This window comes from Leishmania braziliensis, chromosome 26, assembly GCF_000002845.2.
Source record: "Leishmania braziliensis MHOM/BR/75/M2904 complete genome, chromosome 26".
Taxonomy (NCBI): Eukaryota; Euglenozoa; class Kinetoplastea; order Trypanosomatida; family Trypanosomatidae; genus Leishmania; species Leishmania braziliensis.
The window spans coordinates 246,030-271,095 of NC_009318.2; the positions used below are offsets into that span (position 1 = coordinate 246,030).

The window sequence follows — 25,066 nt, forward strand, 5'->3', positions numbered from 1 at the left end:
TCTCTCGTCAACGGAACAGGCGAGCAGACATCTCTTTCTGTCGCTCCTGCATCATTCTCTCCTCCCCCTTCACCTGCTCTACCGCCTGCTGCTCCGCGGCATCCAGGTCAACCTGCAGCTGTACCATGTCCACCGCCCCCTCCGTGATGGTCATGGTCTGCAGGTTAGCCGCCAGGTCTCTCTTGGCAGCGTGCTCGGCGGACGGCGGGTCGTCGACAGGGTAGTGCGCCTGCAAGGCCGCCTTCATTTCGATCATCGTCATGGGTCGCAGGAGGTCCCCCCATGGCACCGGCCCGCCCACAACCTCGCCCGCATCCACAGCAGCCTTCACCTCCGTCCATGAGCCCTGCTCATCTGGTGGTGCAGGCGGCTCGTGCCACGCCCGTTCCTCGACCTGGGCTTGCAGGAACGAATTGCGGGCAGACTCGGCTACCTCAATGTCTGCGTTCATCAGCGCCGGGTGCCCTGCCTCCACAAGCGCCTGGGCTGCGCTGGCGGCTGCCGGCAAGGGAGCGCGGCGGCGCAGAATCTTGGGGCCTGCCACTGCATTCGGCGTCGCAGCACCCTCGTGCGCCTTTGACTCGGCGGTGCCCGACGGCTTCTCCACCGTGTTCGCCGCGGCGCTTGTCGTGCAGTCGTCGCTGGTCCCCTTGTCATCGTCCTTTTCAGCGGCCGTCCCTGACACGCCGCGTAGCGTCTGCGCGAGTGTCTGTGAGAAATCGATCGTCCCCGCCTTCGTCATGCCCACCACGTTGTCGGCCGCGAGTCCGTCCAGCTCGTCCAGCGCCGTCTGCAACTCCTTCACAACACGCAGCAGCTCCTCCTCGTGGTCGTGGAAGTTGTGCACCATGTACTGCCAGAACTTGAGCTGTTCACTAAGCTGCATGATCCGCTTCTCCTGCATGCCCTGCTTGCGGTTCGAATCGGCTGTGACTCGGCGCATGACGAAGTTTGCCTCGCTCTCGGCCCGCTCAAGCAGCAGTCGGCGCGCGCATGTGGCTTCGAACTCCACCAGCTCCTTCGCGTAGTTCGCAATCTCCTCGTCAGAAAGCCCCTTGGCACGACCGCGCCACCGCGTACCAATCGCGTTGGGGTTCACAGTGCTCGTCATAAGCTTGAGATTGCGCCACAGTCGGCGGATGATGCCACCACCCTCGCGTAGTGACTGCACCGTGCCACTGACGAAGCGGGTGTTGGCGGTGAGCTCCGGAAAGCTACCCTGCAGCATCCCACCGCGGATGCCAGCGCCGAGCGCAACGGCGTAGTCAGCTGGGCACGTGTCCTCCTGCACCACCCTCTTCCCGAAGTATTCCTCCAGCAGGTGGCGGATGGGCGGGTCACGGGTCATAGCGCCGACCAGCAGGATGTGGTCGATGTCCGAAGCGGTGTAGCCGGTGTGCTCGAACAGCTTCTCGATGCACTGCAAGCAGCGGACGCGCAGCGGGCGGGTGAGTGTGACGTACTCCTCGTGTGTGAGCGTCGCCTCCAGCGGCACAATGTCGCGCAACTTATCGGAGAAGTGGAAGGCGCGGTTGTAGCCGTAGTATGTCTCGGTGGAGTGGGTGAAGTGGATCTTCGCCTTCTCCGCCTCCAGGGTTAAGTTTCGAAAGGCTGCGACGCCTTGGCCGACGTTGCCCTCCTCCTCTTCGATTGGTACGCGCCACTTGCTCTCAAACTGCTTCGCAAAGTGCTGGGAGAGGACCGTGTCCCAGTCATTGCCTCCCAGCATGGGGTCGCCATGCGTGGCGACAAGGTTGAACTTTTGCCGGTAGCGGTCGTGCTCCATGATGGCACAGTCGAGGGTGCCGCCACCTAGGTCAAAGACGAGAGAGCGCACGTAGCGCTTGCTGCCGTATGCATACGCTTCTGGCATATAGGATGAGGTTGCAGTCGCCGCTGCCTCAGATTTGCCATCACTACTGCTAGCTTGCGCTGCGGAGGCAGCGGTAGATGCGGGTGTGCTCACCGTCTCACGTCGCTGCGCCTCCCTCTTCGCGCGCTTCAGCTTGTCCAGCACCGTGTGCGCCAGGCACGCAGCCGACGGCTCGTCAATGATCTCCAGCACGTCGAAGCCCGCACAAAGCGCCGCATCTTCGGTGGCAACTTTCTGCTGCGGCGTGAAATACGCCGGCACGCTCACCACAGCCTGCTGCACCTCCTCGCTCAAGAACTTCTCGGCCTCGCCCTTCAGGTAGCGCAGGAACATCGCTATGATGTGCACAATGGTGTACGTCCGCCCCATGATCTCCACCGCCACCTCACCCTTCTCGTTTACGGTTAAAATGTTCGTCTTGGACAAGTCCGAGTGCACGCGACCAAGCTCGCCAAAGCCGCGGCCGATGAGTCGCTTGCCACTACAAAGTGTCGCACTGGCGCTCGTGCGCGCGCACGCGCGTGCCTCCTCTCCGAACATGCGAATCTGGTGGTTCTTGTCGAAGGTAATGGCTGTTGGGTACACCCACGACCCCGTTGGTGACGGAATAATCTTTGGCCGCCCGGTCGCTGCGTCGATGTAGCACATGCAGCTGTTGGTGGTGCCAAGGTCAATGCCGATCACCCGCCCACTTCCTCGCTTCTCCTGCGTGTCCTCCTTGACAACGTAGTAGCGGTTGCGCGTGTCCTCCTCGAGCTTGCGGCGCCTCTCGGCCTCCATCTTGATTGCATTCTGGTAGCTCACCGTCTTCCCCGGGCGGTTCGGCAAGCCGGACGACGGCCCAGCCGAGCTGTTGACACCGGGCACTGCCATCCCTGGAGGCATCCCGCTCATGCTCGGGCTGCTCATTTGCAGCAGTGCGATGCTGCGGCAAAAGACGTGGCGGTGCATGATGTGGTATGTGCGTGTGTATACACGTGTCGTCTCGACTTCTGCACGCTCTCCCTTCCTCAAGGACAAGGAATACGACAGGGTAAGGGGAGGGAGGAGAGGGGGCTCGGGTGGCTGCTGCTTGGAGCGTGGGCTACGGCTGATGAGCCGTGCCGATAACAAAAAGAAAAGGTACGCACGGGGCAACGACAACGGTCGTCGTAACTCCTGTGCGGCGGAGTGCTGGGGTGGGCAGAAAACGATAGAGCGAGCAGGAAGTTGTGTGGCGATTTCGGTGATGGGGTGGCAACGGGTGATGAGTGCGCTCCTGACAGAGAGAGAGAGAGGTACGGAGATGGGATACGACACGACGACACGGGCCTGAGCACGGACGGCACACCGTACACAAATGCGCACACGGGGAGAGGGGAAGAGGAGAGGGGGGCACCGAAAAGAGAGTGAGGAATAGGGCCTTCACTTGTAGGGATACACGTGCGTGTCTGTGTGTGCCCCTGCCTTTTGTGCATCTCCCCTCTTTTAACTGGCATGGCGTGTGCGTAGTGAACTTCAAAGGAAAAACGAAAGCAAAACGGGCGAGGCAGCACATGACACAAGTGAAGGGCGGAGGTATGTGTACCCACAGTCATGGCTGGGTGTGCGTATGCGCGTGTGGAGGGGAAGGGGAGGGGGGTCGCACTTGCACTTAAAGGGGAGGGGTGATGAGAGGAAGGCGAGTGGGTCGTGCGGCATAAGACAGGAGAAAGGGGACGAAAATGTCGAACAGCGCAAAGCCACGGCAGCCAAAGCACATCTTCCTCGGCACCATTCTTGCCCCCCGCCCCCCACCTCTTCCTCAGCTTCTTGCCACTTCTCGCTTTTCCTCATTTCCCTCCACTGAAACGGCCGACGCTAGCCACTCTACGGCCAGGTGTCAGCACAGTCGCACTGACTGACCGGCACTGCAGCAGGTGGCTCAGCTGCGGCACCCCCGCTACATCTCTCCCTCTCTCCTTCACAAAGAAGTGCGAGGCAGCGCAACCCCTCACCTCATAACCATACAGGGAAGAGTGATGGTGGTCTCGTCGTCACTGACTCACAGAGTGCCTCAATATGCACAGGCACGCCTACACACACACACACACACACACACACACACACACACACGTGCGCCCATTCCTCCGCTCGCTGCTCGAAATCCAAAGTGCTCATACACACTATTTTTCTCGTTGTGTGTGCGTGTGCGTATGTGCAGCAGCGTCGTGCTCATAACGCAGCTGTTGGCTGCAGATGCGGGACCAAAAGTGCATTCACGACGAGCGGCAGTGCACACAGGGAAATCCACGAGCACGCACATGCATACAGACAATACCAATAGTCTGGCATGTGCGCCATCCGCGTAATGCCGCCTTCTCTCCTCGATTCAAGATTTACTGCGGCCTTCCTCTCTAATCCGAGTCACTGTGGGTGAGCCTATACAGTCGCTTCTGCAGCCGTGTCTTGTGGCTTGAATCGACATGCGGCTGCTGAACGAGTATCGGCAGCAAGGTCGCCTCAACCAGCGGCAGCAGGAACAGAAGACGACCACAGACCATCTCCTCCAAGAGAAACTCCACAAGTCGCACAGCCAGGCGCAGAAACCCAATGTCCAGAAGGCAGCGCAGCACACGTGGAAGGCCCGACTCGTAAAAATTGAAGGTGCGGTACGTGGGAGACGGCGGTGGAAGAGCACGTTGAGCTTGATAAGTGCTCTTGTCCTTGAGGTCGTCGCCGTCGACATGGCCGCATGGCTCTGCAGCAGTTGTGCCTGGGGCAAGCTGTGCGGCTGCTGTGACGGTGGTGGACGTCCTGTAGAGCTCAAGCAGCGCATACCGCTCCTGCCAGGCCCGATGGCGGTCTAGCAGACCACGCTCCTCTTCATGTACACGCCACCCGAAGAAGCGGAGTAGCACCACGTAGCTGTAGTAGACACGGTCCATCAGTCCAGGCTCTCGGATTATGGCAAGGTCGTTCTTCACTAGCGGGCGACAGAGGAGCAGCTCGTACAACTCGGGGGCAGAGCAAGCACTCTCGGCAGGGAATGAAGTCCCTTCCTCGGTGATGGAGAAGCCCTGCTGCTTGTGGGAGCTGCACTTGCCATTTCCAGCGCCGTCGCTGATGCTCTCTCGACCTGAACACGAGACGTCGGAGGAAGTCGCACCCACCTCGTCACCCCACCTACAGCAAGGGAAGAGCAACGGCAGTAGCACGTGCCAGCGGAGGCGTAGAAACTCAAGCCCGCTAGATGACGCTAGCTGCACTGCGTAGCTCTCGTCGGCCACATCGCCGAGTCCGCTCACGACTGCGGGGGGAAGAAGCTTCTGGTGAAGGCCCACCACCGAGAGTGCCGAGACAGAGACCGTCTTGTCGTCATCGCTACCGTCGGTACTGGAGAAAACGTCGTCAAAGACAGTGTCCGCTAGCTGAGTGAGGTTCCACATCCCACGGTAGAAGCGAACACTAGGGTGGAGCTCGGCAACGTCGACTCGGGGTTGCCCGTTTTGCTCGTCACCGTCTGCTGCCTCATCGGCAGCCAAGGTCTCGCAGTAGTTCTGCTGCTGCTGCTGTACCTCCATGACCTGGTCAATGTAGTGTGGCGAATGCGGAGCAGGAGGCGGTTGTGACGGGCATACAGAGCGAAGGAGAGAGAGAAGAGGGACAGAGAGGGGGTGGGGGAGCAGAGGAGGTGAGATAGGGAAGGTGGGGGAGTAGACGATAAACAAAGGGTACTCGTGTTCCACTCGCACACACATCCTAACACTAGCATGCACACACCGAGGAACGCTGTTGGAAAGCGCTGCGTGTGATTGGGATATCGGTCATAGTGAGAGCGTCGCAGGCTTGCGCACATCTGTGTCGGACTCACCTTGCGCGATAAAGGACAACAAAAGATGGGCGCTAAGGGAGACTTATCAAGTGGAGAACGGAGATGAATGCGCACGGGCACAGGAACGTGCGTGCGTAGGTGCGTGGGTGTGAAGAGAGATGCGGTTGCCTCAAACGCCAAGGCCTCCACTCTTGGAGGCGGGAAGTACAGTAGTCGGAGGTGTACTCCGGGAAGGGGGAGGAGGTGCATCGTGAGATAGAAGTGCGCGGTGTGTCTCATCGAGAACAACACAGAGAAGGTGACCATGACGACGAGTCAGACGCGTTAGCGCTGTTCCGTCCTCAGCCTCTTTTCAGTCCTTCTGACGCCGATGCGGGTGCAGCTGAGGCAGCTGCACGACTGGCCGCGCTACTGGGGCGCCACGATATCGCCCCCGGAAGAGCTCCGTGTCGCTGTAGGGGGAAGGAAGGGTGTTCAGTGGCTGCGGAGCACCGTCCAGTGCGGCACCGGTCTTCCACTGGAAACCAAACTGCACAATGTCTTTGAGCAGACGGCGCTCCTCGTAGCTGCGCACATCGGCGATGGTGCCGACAAGCTTTTCATTCACGAAGAGAAGCGGGAGAGCCGGTGTGCCGGCTTTAATGATGAGCTGCTCGCGCAACGACGTGGCGTGGATGTGGTGGTCGAGCTCCACGACCTTGAGACGGGTCGCATACCAGGATACGTAGTGGCGCATGTGGCCCGTGTCGATGGCTTGAGAACCAACCGTGAAGACGATCGCCCAATAGCGTTTTAGGTACTCATTGAGGCTGCTGGACAGGAAAGGCCTAAATCGCGCATCGGCGCCGCGGAGGCCGTGTGGGCTCATCTCTGCGGTGGTAGCGACGGAGGTGCAGCGACAAGGTCTGCGTAGGTGTTTTCGAAGGAGGTGTGCTGCTTCAGCGTCCACCTTGCCACCCTTCCCAAGCAAGCCCACACATAAAGCCGCGCTACGTCCCTCCCCGCGCCACACGCACGGCTGCACCTTCCTCTCGCTTTCCTTTTTGCCTTCTTGCGGCGACGTACGTCACTACGGTGCTTCTGCTTGTGCACTGCTGCTGCCATCAATCCAAAGCACACAACCACACACACACATGCACGCAGACAAGTGTAGACACAAGGGTGTAGAGGGCAAGAGAGGAGAGAAGAGGCAGGAAGAGCAAAGTGATCCAGTTTGTGAGAGAAAACACAAGGATATGGGAAAGATGCACGCACAAACGCACCCACGCCCACGCGGTGCTGCGCTTTAACAGACACACTTGAGGCATAAGAGTAGTGATATAGCAGGCGTGAGAGCGTCCGATGTCATCATATCGAAGAATGACCTTCGATGATAGCAGTGGGAGAAGGCAGGGAGAGGAAAAGGTCAAGGGGACAGCCGATCTCCTGGGGGTGGGGGGAACGAGCGGTTCAGGTGTGCTTTGACGCAAGTTTGTAGGTGTGAGTGAGAGGGAAACGAGGAAAGAAGGAGAGCGCAGATGCTGGTTCCTTCCAGCGGAGCAGATGCTACACTATTGCATTGCCCTCGCCCCCCCCTCCCTCCCCTACCTCCCATTCGCTCTCCTATACCACCAGCATCACTTCGAAATCGTGCAACGCGGGAAAAATGTTGGCACCCCGTGTCTCAGTCACGCTAGGCAAGTGTGTTGTCAGGTTGGTACTCCGCTTTTCCGCCGCCCGTCCCCTCCTGCTCACACACAGGCCGCTTCCTTACCTCTCGCTCTCCCGCATTCATCCTTTTCTCGGCGTATGACTACTTCTGGTCTGTGATACGCACCGCAGCAGAGACATAAACACAAACACATACGTACACATTTTCAAAGAGGGGGGGGACGGAGAGACCGCGAGAAAGACACGGACATCCCTGGCGCCCTTGGTCGCACGACAACGTCTCTCCCACTCTTCTCTTCCTCTCACTGCCCCTCCCCTCCCCCTGTCGCAGTTGTCACCTCATAGGTTGTGTGTGTGTGTGTGTGCATAGGTACACGCTCACAGAGAGGCATACACACACACGCCAGCGCGTGGATACGTTTGTTTTCCGTTGTTCTTGATTGTCTCTCCTTAGAGTACTCCCTCCTTCGGCTTAGGCAAACAGCTCTTGGTGATGGAAGTCACGGTGTGAAGGTCGCGCTTGTCAAGGCCCATCTCCAACGCCAGCTGACGCGTTCGCAGCGGGATAAATTGATTGTCCGTGCTGACTTCGCGCATCATGGGTCCGCAGGAGAGTCGGTGAGCTTCCCAGTGCCGCCATTCCACCGGTCTGCCGCAGTCCAAACAGAGCACAACCTGATGCTTCTCTCTGTGCGGCCCCAGCAACTCGAGGGGCACGGTCTGGTTGCAATCGCAGCACCAGCGCACCGAGTGCACGCACGCTGTCCAATGCTCAAAGAAGGAGCTGGTCGGCACAAACTGCTTGCAGTTGCGACACCACTGCTCCTTAGCGGCGCTAATCGGCTTTTTGCTGATCTTGTGGTAGTAGATGCGGGTCGGCTCGTGCACCATGCCATCAAGGTTGGCGAAGTCCGACGTGCTGCGAATGGTAAAGTCGGCAAAGCTGCGCTGATGAGCGAGGAGGTTGCCAAGGTCGTTCGTGTCTGCCATGCGGCGACCGTTGAGGTTGACAAAGAATGTGTGGGGGAAGGCGATGATATTCATCGGACACACACGCTTGCGCGGGAAAACTGGGAATTGCTGAAGTTCATACCGAATTTCTGGGTAGAAGGGGTGGTAACACACCACACGCATCCGGGGGATGTCGACAGTGCGGTGCTCACGAGGGAAGTGAATGGACAAGAAGTGCGGTCGCACCTGCATCACCTCGCCCACCGCGCCGCCAGGCACTCCATAGTGTTCCTGGCCATCGAGCAGGAGGTGCACCCGACTACCAACGTCGACGCTGAGAGCGTCAACCAACCCTAGAGATGCCGCCGAGGAAGAGTGCACAAGCATGTTCACGAGGAAGTTGCCCATCTCTGTTCGCTTGAGCTGGCGGTAGCGCAGCGGCATCTCCTTCACAGCGGGCTGGCGAGGAAAGCGGAGCATCATGCGGGTGGCAACAAACGAGTTGGACGCCATGTCATCGTTTAGCAGCGCCAGCGCAGAGGAGGAGGAAGAGGAAGAGGGTGATGCCAGACCAGCCACGGGATCGTCGGCTTCCACCACGTTATCCTTTGTCGCTTTGAGCGCCTCTCCCGACCCATCCAGTGCGGTAGGTGCTGCCTCGTCCACATAGCGTGTCCATTGGGCGATGCTCATTGCGTCCTCCTCCTCGATTTCACCCTCTTCGCTGTTGCCCTCCCCTGAAGTCACTGCACCCGTCTCAGCCTCCGTCGTGGAGCTCGACCAGGAGAAGAGCCGTGACTCTGCCTTTTCTTTCATCGAAAGCTCCTCCAACTCCTTCATGTGCGGCAGCGTCAGAGCACCATAGAACGCCAGCTCGGTTAGGCGCCGCAGCTCCTTTTCCTTCTGCACGTGGGACGTGTTCAGCAGCGTCTGCAGAGGAAACAACGCTTCCCACTGCTCCAGCTGGAAGAGGTAGCCGCCGGTGTCGCTGGTGGGGTGAACAGGCAGCCGCCAAAAGTCTGCCGCGGCATACACACGCAGCCCACCAAAAGGTGCGTTCGGCTGCCCGCGCAACCGCCGCGCCACCGCGTCCATGGAGAGCAACACCGTTGGCTGTACACGCTCGAGCGCATCGAGTATAAGCACATCCACATTGCACAGGCTTGGCAGGCTGCTTGCAAAGGTAGACTCGACGAGGCGCACGTGACGCTCCAGAGTGCCTTCCAGCTGCTCCTGTGAGGGCAGCTCGTCGCGGCTGACACGCATCCCAATGAAGAAATTGATTAGAAACCCATCCAGACGCGCCGCCCGCTGGTTGTCTGCGGAGACGAAGGCGACCCGCTGCCCCTTCTTCTCGCACTGTAGGCCAATTGCCTTTAGCAGGTTCAGCTTGCCTGTGCCGTGGTGGCCGCAGAAAAGCACGTTGCATCCAGCATTCCGCGCCTCCCTAGCCTTCGCTTGCGTTGATGGGGCACCAATGTGGCGCAGGCAGCGGAAGTCGCCGGCAAACCCAGCCGTGTCCACCTCGCGGACGAGGTGGGCAAAGAAGCGAGAAAGACTTCGCTGAAACATGCCTCGGTCGCCCAGACACAGACACACCTACACACGAAGATCACGCTCTGGCACGTCAACGTGCGCCGATGACAGCGGCAGGAATTGTGGGCAATGTGAAAGGGTGCGGAGAGACGGTGAAGGGGGCAAGCTGGAGCGTCTCCACAGTCACTCCCGGCGTTCCTTTTCGATAAATGACGCTTACAACGGCGAAATGGGGAAGTGAGTGGCGGAAGAACACACCAAAAGGCAGATGCGTCTGTGCACCCCCAGAGGCGAGAGGAGTGGGAGGGAGCAGTGCCGATAACAGAGAACAAACGCACGCACACACACACACTCACACACACAAAGCCATCAAGGGGAGGAGGGGGGGCGGTGGAGAAACAAACAGAGCTTTACTTGCCACTTTGTCAGCTTAAGTGGCGGTGATGAGCCGGGTGAAAGGCAGTGGGGATGGGGGAGAGTAGTTGGGTGGCTAGAAGCAGTAAGAGAAAAGGCGGTCTATGTGTAGGAGGGGGGAGGGGAGTGCTCTTGTAGTGGTGGCAGTGGCGCTGCTGCAAAGTAGCACGCACAAGAGCGTCTGTCTGGCTGAATGTGTGTGTGTGTGGGTGTCCCCGTACAAGAGAGCCGAACGAGCCATATACAACAACACCGCTGGCACCTCAGCCCGATCTCCTCCGTAGCAGGGCGGAGACACTCACCGACGCAGAAGCAAACAGGGGAAGAGAATAACGGCTCTGAGTGTTGCCCTCCGGTCGTTCTGGTTTGCCGACGAGACCACCCACCAAATATCTGCTTGGCGGGTGGAGAAGTCGAAGGGAAGGAGCAAGTGAGCTGCCAACTACTATGGGGGGGAGGTGCACGACTGTGTGGTGAAGAGAAAGCGGGAGTATGAGCGAAGTATGAGAAGCAGAGTAAGCGTGGCGGCATGTGTGGCATGAGGCGACCACGAAGGAGAAGGATGGCGCAGCAGAGGCGCAGAAGTGTCAAGAGAGGATCACGTCGAGCTGAACGTGAAGCGACACCGTCTGCAGTGACGCACGTGAGAGTGCGCTAATGGCGCCATCGCCTCGCGCCGCACCGTACAAGCAACTCGAACACACCCGTGTGCCATTTCCTCTAGAGGGAGAGAAAGAAGAGGGGAGGGAAGGGGGGAAGTGAGCCGCTACCCTCTCCGAACCTTCAATGGCCACGCGTTCCTGTCACTCGGGATACAACTACGTGCTCCCTGTTAATAGGCGCAAAGCTCAACAAGTACGCAAACGCTCATCCACATATTTCACGGGCCGCACCACCGCCGAGTCAGACACACCACATTTTGCGTGGCACCGTCAATGGAGTCCCGAGCACGTGCAGCATCAGTCGATCCCTCTCACTCTTCTTGGGCCGCTCCGCCTATGCGAAACACCAAACAACATGCACAACGTGAGACGCAGTCAACGAGTGGCACACGTGCAGAGGCAGCGGGACCCACCGACAACCTTAGTCGCAGGCGTGCGACGGGGAAGCAGGAGGGGAGGGGGGAGCGGTGACATGAAGGTCTATCATTGCACATCTTGCAGCGCTCCTGAGGCTACGGGCGAAGCGCACGCTTGAGCACAGCATCCTCCTAGCGTAATGGTCTACTCTCCAGAGGCGATAAGCGTTGCCTCGCATATTACCTCTGTCCTCCTTTTCTATTTTCCTTCCACACACACGCGCACAGACAGACAGAGAGAGAGGCAGAGAGAGGCTCAAGTGTGCAGTGAGACAGAGGTCGGCAATCATGATTTGATGAGGTGCTCCCGCTGCGGCAAATCCACTCCCTCGTCATCGTTGAACACCGCCATGTGCTTGCGTTTGCGGAACCAGTACACAATCTTCAGCTTCTGGCACTCTGGCGTGTACGGATCAGGGTTGCAGAAGCCGACCAGCGAGCTCTTTGTGCCAGCTGGAAGGGTCAGTGCCGAGTCACGCACCAGGTTCTGTACGGCAATGGTGACGTCTATAGAGAGCGGAATGGCGTCACTGCGGATTGGGTCATGCCGCGCCTCGAAGGTGTCATCTCCAGCCCCCGACGAAGCCGCAGTGGTCTTGCGGTGCCGCATCCACCCTTGGATGATGCGCTTCGCCACACGAGCCATTATCTGCGACGGCCACCACCTCGACGACGAGTGAGTCACCACCGGTGGCGTGATCTCGGCAAACTGAGGCTCAATCACACCGTAGCGTGCGTTGATAATAACGAGGCCACCTTTCCGCTCCTCTCTCGCGCGACTCATCAGCACCAGGCTCTCGAGGGCGAGCTGCTCCATGCGCGCCCTCTCCCGCGCCACGTCCACCTCAGCAATGTGCAGTTTACGCTGCTGAGTGTAATACCGGATCGCCTTGCCGCGGGCGTAGGGGCGGTAGAGCATTGACCCGATTCGGTAGAGGGCCAGTGGCACGGACAGCCACATGAGCCCGTGGCTCACCTTGAGTGAGATGAAGACGATGATGGGGACGGAGATGCGGTGGCTGCCGCGGGCATACAGGATGGATATCTGATTCACGACAGCGAACTGTGCGCTTCGCACGAAGAAGAAGGGTGGTGCGATCGGGCTGACAGCATAGGGTACGACGGCCGTGAAGGCCAGGCCGTACCGCTGAGTCTTTGAGGAAAAGTACCAGGCCTCAATGCCAAAGGTCGACTGCCCGGCGAGCGGTGAGCAGTTCACCGAGTACTGCATCAGGCCGTACGCGGGGGGGTGTTTGGGGTCCCTCGTGTCCACACCCAGCACGACTTTCCTGCCGGTGAAGGCGGTGACATGCATGTTGTGAAACGCCAAGTAGGTGCTGAGTCCCTGCTGCACATCATCCGCAAAGCTGTTAAAGCTGGAGCGAAAGTAACCGTTCTCGGTGATCGACATGGCCAGCACATTCTCCAGCTCTGCCGTCGCCGACATCCTGCGCGTCAGGACGAGTTCCAGCTTCTGCAGTAGGGCCGAGCTGGTCAAGGCTGTGAGCTTTGCCTTGAGCGTCCACAACGGATTCAGGGCACGTGTCTGCGTGACACACCACTTCAGTCCGTGCACGGTCATGCGCAGCGATGTTTCGTACGTACGGACATCGTCAAGGCGGTACTCGGCCGTGGTGGTGAGGCTTGTGATGGTCTTCTGCATCCGTGCGGCGCCGTCCGTGCGAAACGTGATGGAGAGCCGAGGCGTAATAAAGTGCTGAAAGGAGCTGCGAAACTTCATAGACTTGGGCACAACGGTAAACATGATCGCTCGCGACGCTGACAGGAGGCGCCGCGGCCGCACCGCTCGAGGCACATCACCGCCTCCGCTGAAGGAAGACGACGCAGCCGCCTCCCCAGCAGCCAGCCCTAGCATGCGCTGTCGGAGTTGCCACTGCACCTCCTGGCTTGGGATTAGAACAATATGACGCTGCCCGTCAATGACGATCTCTTTGGCAGTGAGTTGAGCTTGCATCGCGTCAGTCGGGGCGGGAGGCTCCCCTTTGCCATCCTCGCTGCTTGCCGTGGAATTCGCCGATGGTGTCACGCTCTGCGGTGGTGCTGCTGCAGGAGCGGGAGTTGCTGGAGCCGTTGAAGCGGCCTCACCAGCGGGCAAGGAAGTGGTGGCAGACGCGGTCGTTGGTTGCGCCACCGGACGCTGCGCATGGAGCGATGATGGGGAAGACAGAAGCTGCTCAGACGGTGGCTTGTCGTTATTGGAGCTGCTACTCCCTCCGTGGGCACTTGGCTCAGCATTGTCACCACCTTCGCTGGATCCCCTGCTGCTACCGACGCCCTCACTTGACCCTCGCAAGCTGAACAAGTGGGCAGTGGAGAAGTTCACTGTTGTCTGCGAGGTTGCCGAGAGCAGCTTTGCGGTGCGCAACAGCTGCGTCTCTCTGTCAAGCGACAGAATATAGTTCAGGATGTCCTCGCGCCGGTGGAGTCCGGCGGGGACGAGAGCCAATCGCTGAATCCCCGTGTCGCCGCCTGCGTCGTACGCTGCACGCTGCCGCTCGTCGGACAGCACTGTGTACGCGTCTTGCAGCTCCTGGAAGCGCTCGCTCATCAAGCTCTGCACTGTGTCGCCCTGGCTCGCGTGCTTGTCCGTGTGATAGCGCTGACTAAGAAACAGAAAGGCGCGGCGTATCTCCTGCTGTGTCGCCTTTGGCGAAACGCCCAGACGGGCGTAGTACCCCAACGGATCTATCGCCAAAATGCGGGCCCCGTCCACACCACTGTTGTCGACCCTGTCATCGCCGCGCAGTAAATTGGCCGCGCGGATAGCGTCCTCGTCGTCCATGTGGATGCGTGTGTATGTGTGTGTTCTCTGTCTACACGTATGGCCCCTCAAGAGAGCTGCAAAGCAGATGTGACGCTGGGGCAGCGGGAAGGCGATAAAGCGGTCCTATCCGAGAGACCACACAATAACAGCGGATGTAGCAGAGAGAGAGGAGAGAGAGGGGGGGGGGAAGAGAGGAGAGAGAAGCGGTTGCATGACTTGAAAGGAGAAAAAGAAACGCAGCGACAAGCACGCGTATCGCAGTTATAACGCACAGGAGGCGTACGTGTCCAAGCAAGGCGAGACGACGTGACACCAAGACACATACACCACTGCCACACGATCAAGAAGGGAAAGCGGGGCAGCGGGTGACAGAAAAAGAGCCACACGGCCAGCCAAATCCAGCCGGGGTGGTGTCACTGCCAACACGCGCACATGCACGCACACACCCTTGTTGCACACCCGCCTCAGTCAGCGCCAAAGGCCAACTTTTCTGCCTTCCGCATCTCCATTTCTCTGCAGCACAGCAGAGGCCAAACGCCACTCTGCCGCCGCCACCTCCTCGGCCTGCCACAGGCCCATCGCGTGGCGCCAAACAGCCGTCGACACACCTTGCAGCAATGCTGCCCACTACAGTCGCCGAACCACAGCCCCGGCCTCCAGCCCTGCCCGCCCAACACCCTCGCAGGTCGTCTCACAGCCGCTCCCATTGTGCCGGCCGCCACCTGGCACATCCCTCGGTGCGACGCTCAGGCTCCCCACACCCGTCGGCAGCGAGGGCCAGGTGAGGAATACGTTCGAGTCACGCTGGCACTCCGCCCATCATGTGGGTGGCACAGACGGGTTCACTGTCGCAGGTCGCTCCGACGCAGCGCCAGCCAGGACCTGGCCGCCGACATCCGCAGCGAGACATCGCACTGGCCTCGCTACGTCGTAGGTGCTTGGCCCAGTCGCCACCGGAGGGGGGGAGGGGGCTTGGCACTGGCAGGGAGAGAGGGTGGGCTGCTTGGCATTTCCGCACACAGAGCAGAGTGGGGGTGGTGGGCCCTGGACACCCCGCTGGTGTGCTCCTCTTGTTATCAGTTTAGTAGAAAGTTGCGAACCAGCAAAAGCGGGACGAGATGACTGGAAAAAAAAAGAGAGGGCTGCAGAGGTGATCTATGGATGACGCACGCCACACCTCCGTGGGCCGATGTGCGTCTCGGCGTGAGTGTCTTTGTGTCTAGCAAAGGAGCTCAACCGTGAGGATAAAAAAAGCGGACTCGTATGTGTACTCGCGGCGGTGGCGGCAGGTGTGAATGGGATGGAGTGGAGTCAAAGGAGGAGGAGAAGGGATGGGGTGGAGGAGGCAGCGAACAAGAAAGGAAGGAAAGGGCTGGTATGAGCCACAGCAGCTGCAGTGTTAACAAGAGCCACACCGAGCAGTAGTGTATTGTCTCCCTGCCTCGGAATCTGGGCGCAACGCTCGATGTGACAGTAAACACGCGCCCACGCACGTCTCGTATGCACACACACACACACACACACACACCTGCTCAGCACGCTGAGCAAGAGAGGAGAAAGAAGTGGAAGACAGCGTTTTAATGCCCACTAGTAAAGGGAAAGGGGGAAAAGAAAGCGAGAGACACTCGGGAGAGGAGGCAGTAAACACGCCACTCTCAGTCGCCGACAGCTCTTTCTCCTCGCTCAGTCACTGGAGGAGACGACGCCGTTTGCGTAAGCTTCGTTGGAGACATTGGCGCCTGGGGTGTTATCCATTATAGCGGCCAACGGGCTGTAGCGGGACGTCCACCGGCTCGCCGTACCCCACCCGGCTGCGTTGACACTGTTCGACGGTCTCCCCCAGACACCGGGCACGCCACACGTTGAGTTCTGCAGTGTCAGCTGCAGCAGTACATGGTACCACACGTCGAATTTATTTCGAATCTCAGTTGCGAGGCTGATGCAGCGGTCTTGAGTGTTGATAGACATGCGGTAGAAAAAGCGCACCGGCATCTCTACCTGCAGGCACTCCGGTGTGACGCTCATGACGGTGGAGAGCTTCACCTCCGAGTTGAAGAGAGCGCTCTTCTTCGCCGAAGAAGACCACATGAGAGTGCCGCGTTGCAGGTTCAGCCAGACGTAGCGCCGCTGCACGTGGTTAACGCGCGTCCACTTGTAGAACCAGTCGCCGACCTTCAGCTTCTCAAGAGTCGAGCTCAGTAGTACCTTTACTTTTCCCCTCTCCTCCGCAGTTGACGGGTGCGCCGCATCGAGAAGACTCCGCATCATTAAATCACCTTGGCTGGTGCGGCTACTCTCGAAGCTGTAGACACGCGTGGCAATTGCCTGCGAGTAGCTGTCAAATCCAGGCGGCGGGTGGTACTGCGGATTTCCCACGAACTCTTCAAAGCTTTGCGTGCGAAAGGGATTTCGCTGGGTGTATGCCGTCTGCGCGACGTACCGTTGCACCCGGGCCACGCCTTGGCGGTGCGACTCCTTTTTGGTCCCCAGCTGCGCGCCCGCCTTGTGGGGTGCCGGCGCGACGACGACACTCTTGTCCACCGCTTCACTGCCCGGCCCTGCCATAGTCATGGAGAACCGATGTGCCATCGGCCAATGGCCGGTCGGACTCGGCGCCTGCGTCTGCTGCTGCTGGTGAAACGGCGCAGAAGGGAGGTTGTTTGCCACGGTGCTACTGCGCAGCGTCTTGTTGCTCGTAGGTAGTGCGGAGCTCTTGGCCAAGTCACCACGTCCGTTGTGACCGTCCATCCTCTGCGGCGCCTCCGGAGTCAGACTTAGGCTAGAGCGCTGACGTTCCCGTCGTGACACCTGCCGCGGAATCGCACTCACGGGACCTTCTAGCGACATCGTCGGCGCGGGGAGTGGCTTCACCTGTGTCGCTGGTGGTTGTTCGTCGTGGACAATGCAGTTACGGTGTCGGCACTGGTTGTACCACTCCTCGTGCGTGACTTGGTGCCTCTCTATATGGAGTATTGCAGACGCGGAAGTACACGCCGGCGACGCGGATGCAGATGGTGGACGCTGTGTCCTGTACAGGAGCTTCGACTCGCCATTGTGTGGCGGTGATGTGGTGGCTGTGCCCCTACTGCCGGAGACGCTAGTATACGGCGGCGACTTGGTTAGGAAGGGCGTCGTCATGAAGAGCACACTCTCGTGCGGGGCTTTTACCGGGGTCGGCTGGTTCGTCAAAGTGGTCGATCGAGACGAGAGGAACAACTGTGGCGTCGGCACGGGTGCGCCACGACGCCGCAGCGGCTGCTGGGGCGGCTGTGACCTCTCCATATCGTCAGCCTCGCGCGGGTCAGAGTCGTAGGCATCAAAGGTGAATGGCCTTGCATAAGAAGGGTACCCGCTGTCGACGTATCAGCGGCGCACAGAGTCACGCAGCTTAGAACAGGAAAAAGAGCCAGCGGCGCCAGCGATGGCCTCTCATGTCGATCGCTGACTCTTTTCGATTGTGGTCTGGAGGAGGGAGGCGGACGTTGTGCAAGTTGTGATGTGCATGTGAAAGGTAGGGAGGGGGAAGGGCATAAGGGATGAGTGAGAGGTAGAGTGAGAGGGGTGGAGAGTGATCTGGAGGATGCTCGAGGGACTGCGCTGCTGTGGATAGCCGCTCCTGCGCATGGTGGACCCGAGTCTCGAGAGCCTAGGACTGAGAAGGGTGAAGAGGCAGCGGAGAAACAACAAAGGTCAACGAGCAGCCTACATCTCCGTGCACCGAGAGAGAGAGGTGCACAACTCACCTCATCCCCTTTGCACTACGTCCAAAGGGCAAAGTGGAAACGACTGAGTTGGTCTGCTTGCTTGTCTCTGCGTGTGTGCACACGTGAAACCGCAAAGACGTGGCGAGGATAACAGCAAAGAAGACGAAGACAATCGATTACGAGAGGCGAAGAGGGAGGGGGGGTGAGGACATGGGGACAGCAGCAAAGCGAGAAGGAGAGAGAGAGAGGAGAGAGGCACACATGTACACGTAAGCGCAGCGGTGACAGCTGAGTTTTCTTCACCTTCGCTAACGCGGCAAAGCAAGGCGGACAAGGACTCGACAGACTAGCACGCCATTCACCTCTCGCCCTCGCTCTCTTTCTCTCGATGCTCGTGTCGTCCGGAGCAGAAGGTGAGCAGACGGAGAGCAGCAGAATGAAGAAAACCAAACCCAAAATAAAATTGTACGAGCGCAGCACACGGCGACATGCAAGTGCCACTGCGACACAGCTGCCTTGCAAGCGTGAAGGAAGCACGCAGACAAACGAAAAGAGCGTGAGAAATGTCAGCCGCATCACCGTGACGGGGACCGTATCAAGGGGTGTTCGCGCAGCATTCCATCCGTGCAAACCAGCTCGTGTGTCCACTGCTGCCACACGCGCGGTGCCCGCCGCTCATCACCACATCTGCCGAGACACAGCACCTCAAACGTGCGCACTGTTGCGGAAGAGAAGCGAAAATGTCGACGCAACTTGCCTGCATCGCGTCTGTTGTGCTTCGCAGTCACCGTACTCTCTGGGTGCGTTGTCAGTGACGCAGCACTGCAGGAAGCCGACGAGGAGAGCATTCGACATATCGCCTCCACCGGCGTGGCAGTGAGCCAGGCAACGCAGTGGCCTGTCCGCACCGCTGGCACGAAAACACAACAGAGGTACTCCCCCAACTCGCGCACAAGCCGCTGCACTCGCTCAACGCAGCGCAATATCACGCGAAAGGCAACAAGTGCGTCGAGTTGGGTTGCCACATCCTCTTCGCCTTCTAGACTACCTGGCATCCCAGTGCCGTTGTGATGAACACCGGCACTGGTGGTCTTCAGCAGAGAATCCCAGCATCTCGGCCAAAGGACGGCGCTCGCAAAGTACACCACCATCGAGGAAGTGCACACCAACTCGGGGGAGAGCAGCAGGGAGGCAAGGAGCGCGTGAGACTCTTCGGCAACTTCCGCCGTCGACATTGTACCGCAGGGTGTGTGGCAAGCGAGGTGCCTCTCCGATGCTTCGACAAGGCCAAGGTCGCACAGCAGCTGCTCTAAACACGCCACAGCATCGGAGGATGCAAGCCCGCGTGGTTGTGTATGTCGGCAGAAAGCGTAGTGCGTTGCCGCCGTCGGCGACGAGCGGTGGTGGCCACCGTGGAGACCGGTGCAGTGAGCACCGGGGAAAGTACAAGAAGGTTGTGCAATGGTAACTTGTGCCGGACTTCGGCGGAGCTCCCTCCACAAGTGCGCGGTGAGGCGCTCCGTCCACTGCTCAGGGTGCTTGGCTTTGACCAAGTTTGGCACAATCGCACCAACAGCAGGGGGTCCTTCGATCTCTGGTTCGTCTGTCGTGGACTTGGAGTCGTTCGCCTCACTGTGCGCCACCGTCGCCCAGGCAACCGCAAGCACTTCGGCGGCAATCTCCTCCACCATACGCACAGCGCTCTCCGCCACAAACTGCAGAAGTGGCTGGTAGGCTTCGCTGTTCCACACGAATCCTGGTGGAATGCCCAGCCCCAACACGGCGGAGCGACACGCAGATGTGGCGTAGTCGACGACACGCGCACCGTCTGCCGTCCTCGCGTCTTCATCCTCGCGGACCTCCAATAAAGTCCTGCATCTTTGATGCCGGGCACCACACCGCACTTGCCCTGCCTGCCGCTGCTGCGATCGACGAGCTAGCGCGGCGACGCGAGAACGGTGCCACTGACCCTCCACCACTTCAAAGAGGACCAGGCGCAACGCGTAACGGTGGCCCCACTCAACAATGCTGCGACGCAGGCTCCAGTGCTCGCTTGAGAAGTCATCGCAGCCATCGACTTCCTTGTCAAACTCCGCCGTGGCTTCGGGTGGCGCACCAGGAGTGCCTAAACCCAGCTCACTCGGTGACCCCTCAGACGAATCCTCCACAGCGCTGTTGCCGAGAGTACCGAGACGCGGTGGCATCAGTGGCCGTATTGCAGACGCGCATTCGTTGTGGTGATGGTGGTGAGATTCGAAGAAACGAGGAGGCTCCACCCCAGCCGCAGCAGCGGCGGCGGCGGTGGCGGCACCAACTCCATGCTCCCATAAAAAGAGTATCGTGTCGACCTTGACGCTGTCCTGCAAACTTCCTTTCACCGCCAGCCCTTCCACCGTCAGCACCCACCACGGCATGCCCCCAACGTTGGCGGGTGATTCTACCAGGGTATCGACAGCTATGCACGAGACGTCAGAAGCGCCAGCACTAACGACTGTACGGTGGGCCTGAACGGCGCAGGCGCACCAACCAATGTGCACGCCTGCAGCTTCGCACCAGTCCACATACCGGGAAACCACAGACAGCTGAAAGGCGGTCAGCTCCTCCGTCACCGGTGTGAGTGCCGCAGAACGTATCAGAGCCACAAACGAATCGCTGATACGGGGCAGCTCGGCAGCCACGCCGTTGTCGTCAAGGGTGGCGCTCGTGGCGCCTGCGGAGCCTTCTGGCCTGCTGCGGTAGAGCACGCGAAGCGCAACATGCGAGAGAATCGCAGGGAAGCACATGGGGCACCAGCCAAGTCTGAGTAAGTCTCGTTTCGGATGCTCTACTGAAACCTGGTCAAGAGTCATGGGGCGCTGCTCCCTCGACTGCAAAATGGCACTCATTACGCGAGGGTTGGGGAGATCGCAAAGTTGCTTGAACCACTTCTCGCACATGCAGCAGAACCGATCCTCAGAGGTGGCGGCTATGAGGCTTAGCTGCTCGCGCAACCCGTCCTCTCGGGGCCCCTGGCACACGTAGGAACACTGCTGAGATAGCTGTGAAGAAGTGCAGCGTGTAGATGGGAGCGCGCCGCCTCTCGTAGTGAGTGAGACCCCAGCCGCAGAAAGACAACGAGGCGAGCGCGACGCAGCAGAGAAAGCATACCAGCACGCACATAAATCGAGTGGGTCACGATCGTGCCGAACGTCCATCGCCGCGGCCCAGGCCTCTGTGAGGTGCGAGCACAACCTGTGCTGCATCGACCGGCACTGTTGGACGAATCGAGCGTCGGTAGTGTCAAGTAAAGGGAAATGGGGTACCGCCATCGACGACCAGACGTGTGCGGCCGCTTCTCCTATCGTTAGTGAGGTGCCACCACTGCTGTCTCTCACGTCAGCCCCCTCCACTCCAGCACCCACTGGTGACGCCACAGCAGGAGCAGCAGATGCCAACCCCTGAAGCCACGTCGCGTAAAGCTGCAGAGGCCAGTCCATCGTCCACGTGCGCCAGCACTTTAGCAGTATGGAAAGGAATTCAATTGAGGCGTTGGGCAGCGCATGAAGAGGCACGTGGGCCGGCGGCTGAGGGCATGGGCCAGCGTGCCCAGCACCGGCAGCATATTGGTTCACTACTGCGTCTCCGCTTACACAGGATGCAGTTTCGAGTGTCGAGCTCGCGGTGCACGCTAGCGTATGAACTAGGCCGCAATGCAGCAGTCGCTGCTCGTGGAGTTGAACAAACTTCTGATGCTCGTGCATTGCCGTTACTGCAGAAAGCGCGCCGTGCAGGCAATCATTGTTCTCTTCTCTACCAGCTGAGCAGCAGCGCACAAGGTTCACGATACACGCCAGCTTACACCATGTCGCCTCCTCCACGAAGACAACCCCAGCTGCAGCCGGCAACCCAGAGTTCATGGTGGACGCTGTGCTCGACAGCACAGGTCTGAGAGACGTGATGCCTCGCAGTAATCGCAGGACTACCTCCAGCTCACAGGCAGGTGGCGTCCGGTTCAGCTCCTGATGCTGATGCTTATCAAGGGGACCAAGCTGCTGCAATGGGTTGGGCCTGAACTGCCCGTCGAGTGTGCCTTTCACCAGCTTCGACACCGCTACAGCGGTCACCAAAGGCGTCACCACGGCCGTCCACTGAAGAGCCAGACGATAGCCAACATTCGCCATTGCGCGCACGAGGTGGCTGCGGGAGCACACACCAGTCGAACTCAGCCGTGGCGGTGGCGAAGCGGCCAGTCGTGCGGCGGATGTGCTCTCCCCAGGCGCACTAACAGCTGCTGCCCTACCACCGCAAACGTCAGATACAGCACCAGGGTCATTAGCCATGCGTTTCAACGCAGTAACCGAGAGGTAAGCGAAGTCGCCACCGAGGTGCCGCCAGCCATGCCGCAGCTCCGTTGTCCATGCGGAAGGCTGCGAAGACTGCGCGCTCTCCTTCGAATAAGCAGGCGACAGCCACGAGGCATCAGCGTCGCTCTCGTCACGCAGGATAGGGACACTGTTGACGAGGAGCCACTCAAGCATTGCTAAGCACGGCCGAAGCGTTTCGAGAGAAAGCAACGGCGGAGGATGTTTAGAGCATGCCCACAAGAGTGACGGCTCACGCGGCACGACACACTGCCCCAGAGCTCTGTGCAATTTGTGAAGGACCTCAACCAGCGAGTAAGCTGCAAAGGCGCGAACGGCAGCGGATGGGATGGCCGGGGTGGCGCGGCACACCACCGTAGACCACCACCAGCACTGCTGGCCTAGTGAGCGCACTGTGCTCCAGCACGATGAGCCGGACGCACAGCGGCCGCCTGGGGTCGCGCAGCAGCTGCTGAGCGACGGCTGGAGCGCCAATGCCGCTGCTGCTGGAAAAGATGTACTGATGTCCGTTCGAGCCGCGAGAGCCTTTCGCTCATTCGCTTGGGACCGGCTTGAGTAGAAATACTGCACAACTGGATAGGCCACGGCGATGAGACTGCAGGCGTGCCATCGGTCTCTGCTCTCTCGCCGTTTAAGGTATTGCTTGGTGCAGCTGTCCATTACGGCGCTTCGCTCACAGTCGCTGCAGTCCCAGTGCTGTCTCTGCGCTGTAAAAGACAAGAGCACGGCCGCTCCCCGTAGTAAGAAGGAGCTTCTACTGTCGTCACCTGTTCTGCTGTCGTGGGGTGCTCCTCGGCGGAGAGGATCTACGTGTGGCGTTTGCCGGTCGTGTAGAGAGCACAGCAGATCGGTGTTGCTTCCACTCTCAACGAGCCGGAGACGCACGTGCACCACCACGCACCGGCTCAGCACGGGGGCAAGCGGCACCAGCGCCATCAGTACCGCTGCATCGTTAGCATTCACAGATGGCGAGTCGTCGATGTCGCTGCTGTTTTCCGCGGCTGCGGCTGACCCCGGCAGCCAGCGCGGCAGCTGCGGTGTCAGGAGCCTCTCCATGACAGCGAGGCACAGCGACGGATCAGTGCAGCATACGTTGCCGCTGACGATGCGCACGAGATGGTCGACAATGCCGCTGTGGTGGGCATCTGCCGGCAGAAGGAAAAGAAGCGTATCGAGTGCGTCATTGGGGGAGAGCGGCGCGACAGGAAGCCGCTCCTCCAGCAGCGCATAGACAGTCGCCAATGACTTGTGATGCCTGCCATTGGTGTCTCTGTAGCTCCAAGACACAAAGCCCAACCGACGCTGCGACGACAACGGAGAGCGAGTGCCACTGCTGGTGGTAGTGGCGATTCGCCGGTACGACCCCATCACCATGCAAGGCGGCGAGCGTGCACGGCAAAGAAATCTGGAGTGCCGTCGAACAAGATGGATGGCCATGCTGAAGTGTCGTGGTCTCTGTCGACGTGATGGGATCAGTAGAAAAAGGCTTCGTCGACGCCGCACACTGCCTTGTCATGACACCGATAACTGGGCGACGTCCTGTGGAGCTTCAGATTTTCGGCCCTGCCTCTTCTCTCTCCTTGTCCCTTGCAGAGGGAAAAGCAACGTACAGCCGTCTGCGTGCAAAGCACAGCAAAATAGGCAGCAGTTGGGACTGCGTCGCCGCCCCCCTCCCACCAGACTGACAATGCGCACGCGTGCCGCGTTCACCTCAGAGACTTCCTCTACTGAACAGCAGAGAGTTCCTCGAAGAAAGTGTGGCGAGGATCCGTGCTTGCTTGATCGGTGCGCACGTCGTACCCACACCAGGAGTTGAACACACAACGCTTCCTGCAAATGCTGACGGCGTTGCGGCAGCGAAAATGGGGGATACAGACGCGCATGCAGTTGCCTGTATTACTCTGTGTGTGTGCGCGGGGGTGTGTGTGGGTGGGTGTGTGGGGTGGAATGGTGCACATACCGCGCAGAGAAGAGGGCGGGAAGGGAAGCGAGAGAAAACGAGAAAAGGGAGGGAGGGGGATAAAGAGCCACCGATGAAGCGCACATGTTGCTGTGCTGGGGAACACATGAAGACACTTAAGCGGGACAGCAAAAGAGGAGAGACACGAAGGAAACTTCATAACTCCGGATACATCCGCAAGTGAAAAAAGTGCCTCATGGGCACTACATGTCGCATGCGCGCACATGAACGCCATCAAGGAGCCCCCTCCTCTCTCTCTCGTCCCTCGCTTCTGACGGTGGAGTACCCCGCGTGACCGGCCATGCGTCTTCGCTGGAAGGTGTCATGTGCAACCACACGCACACGCGCGCTCAAAGGACCAACTCCCCTGTCAACGCTGAAGTGCATGAAGGCTTCAATGCACCCGCCACTCCATTCACTACCACCGCCACTGCACATTAGCGCACGTGCGTGGCTGCACCCTCTCTGGCTTCGTTTGCTGTCTGCGTGTGCTTTTTGGTCATCCAGTTTATGTGTTAACATGTCGTTAGTCGAGTCGAAGATTCAGAGAGAGAGAGGGGTGGGTGGGCGGGTGAGCAGCACTTCCCTCCCACACATACACACAAGCACATATATACGCAGGTGTGCGAATGGGCAGAGCAGCAGCAGCAGCAGCAGCGGAGAGAGAGAGAAACAGACAGAAAAATGGAGAAGACGGTGCTGAAGAACGACGCCCACCTTCACACGCACGCGCATTCCAGCTCTGACCTCACTTCCTTCGCCAACGCCCTCTCACTTGGCCCCCCCTTTTCTCTCCCTCTCCTTTATCAGACAGAAAGCAAACGTAGGCGCCTACGTGTTCGCCACCACAAGCCTAGAGAGCTAGCTGGGGCCAAAAGTGGAAGAGCACAGAGAGGCATCGGGCGCATGTACAGAGTGAGAACCGGGGCTGTCCCTTTCCCCCTCCGCCTCACATCCGCTT

The 25,066-nt window shown here is 59.5% G+C and overlaps 7 protein-coding genes across 7 annotated transcripts; all 7 read right to left on the bottom strand.

The window, feature by feature from the left end:
- Positions 1-7: 7 nt before the first annotated feature.
- LBRM_26_0910 (heat shock 70 protein-like protein) lies at positions 8-2,824 on the bottom strand (the record flags this gene model as incomplete). The annotated part of the gene is made up of 1 exon (XM_001562273.1): positions 8-2,824. The coding sequence occupies one exon, from the start codon at positions 2,822-2,824 to the stop codon at positions 8-10; it is 2,817 nt and encodes a 938-aa protein (XP_001562323.1).
- A 1,424-nt stretch (positions 2,825-4,248) lies between these two features.
- On the bottom strand, positions 4,249-5,415 carry LBRM_26_0920 (conserved hypothetical protein; the record flags this gene model as incomplete). The annotated part of the gene is made up of 1 exon (XM_001562274.1): positions 4,249-5,415. The coding sequence occupies one exon, from the start codon at positions 5,413-5,415 to the stop codon at positions 4,249-4,251; it is 1,167 nt and encodes a 388-aa protein (XP_001562324.1).
- A 603-nt stretch (positions 5,416-6,018) lies between these two features.
- Positions 6,019-6,534, bottom strand: LBRM_26_0930 (conserved hypothetical protein; the record flags this gene model as incomplete). The annotated part of the gene is made up of 1 exon (XM_001562275.1): positions 6,019-6,534. One exon carries the CDS (start codon positions 6,532-6,534, stop codon positions 6,019-6,021), a length of 516 nt encoding a protein of 171 aa, XP_001562325.1.
- A 1,232-nt stretch (positions 6,535-7,766) lies between these two features.
- LBRM_26_0940 (conserved hypothetical protein) lies at positions 7,767-9,839 on the bottom strand (the record flags this gene model as incomplete). The annotated part of the gene is made up of 1 exon (XM_001562276.1): positions 7,767-9,839. One exon carries the CDS (start codon positions 9,837-9,839, stop codon positions 7,767-7,769), a length of 2,073 nt encoding a protein of 690 aa, XP_001562326.1.
- A 1,742-nt stretch (positions 9,840-11,581) lies between these two features.
- On the bottom strand, positions 11,582-14,098 carry LBRM_26_0950 (conserved hypothetical protein; the record flags this gene model as incomplete). The annotated part of the gene is made up of 1 exon (XM_001562277.1): positions 11,582-14,098. The coding sequence occupies one exon, from the start codon at positions 14,096-14,098 to the stop codon at positions 11,582-11,584; it is 2,517 nt and encodes an 838-aa protein (XP_001562327.1).
- A 1,665-nt stretch (positions 14,099-15,763) lies between these two features.
- LBRM_26_0960 (conserved hypothetical protein) lies at positions 15,764-17,218 on the bottom strand (the record flags this gene model as incomplete). The annotated part of the gene is made up of 1 exon (XM_001562278.1): positions 15,764-17,218. The coding sequence occupies one exon, from the start codon at positions 17,216-17,218 to the stop codon at positions 15,764-15,766; it is 1,455 nt and encodes a 484-aa protein (XP_001562328.1).
- Positions 17,219-18,359: 1,141 nt separating this feature from the next.
- Positions 18,360-23,582, bottom strand: LBRM_26_0970 (conserved hypothetical protein; the record flags this gene model as incomplete). Its single annotated transcript, XM_001562279.2, has 1 exon — positions 18,360-23,582. The coding sequence occupies one exon, from the start codon at positions 23,580-23,582 to the stop codon at positions 18,360-18,362; it is 5,223 nt and encodes a 1,740-aa protein (XP_001562329.2).
- Positions 23,583-25,066: the final 1,484 nt, after the last annotated feature.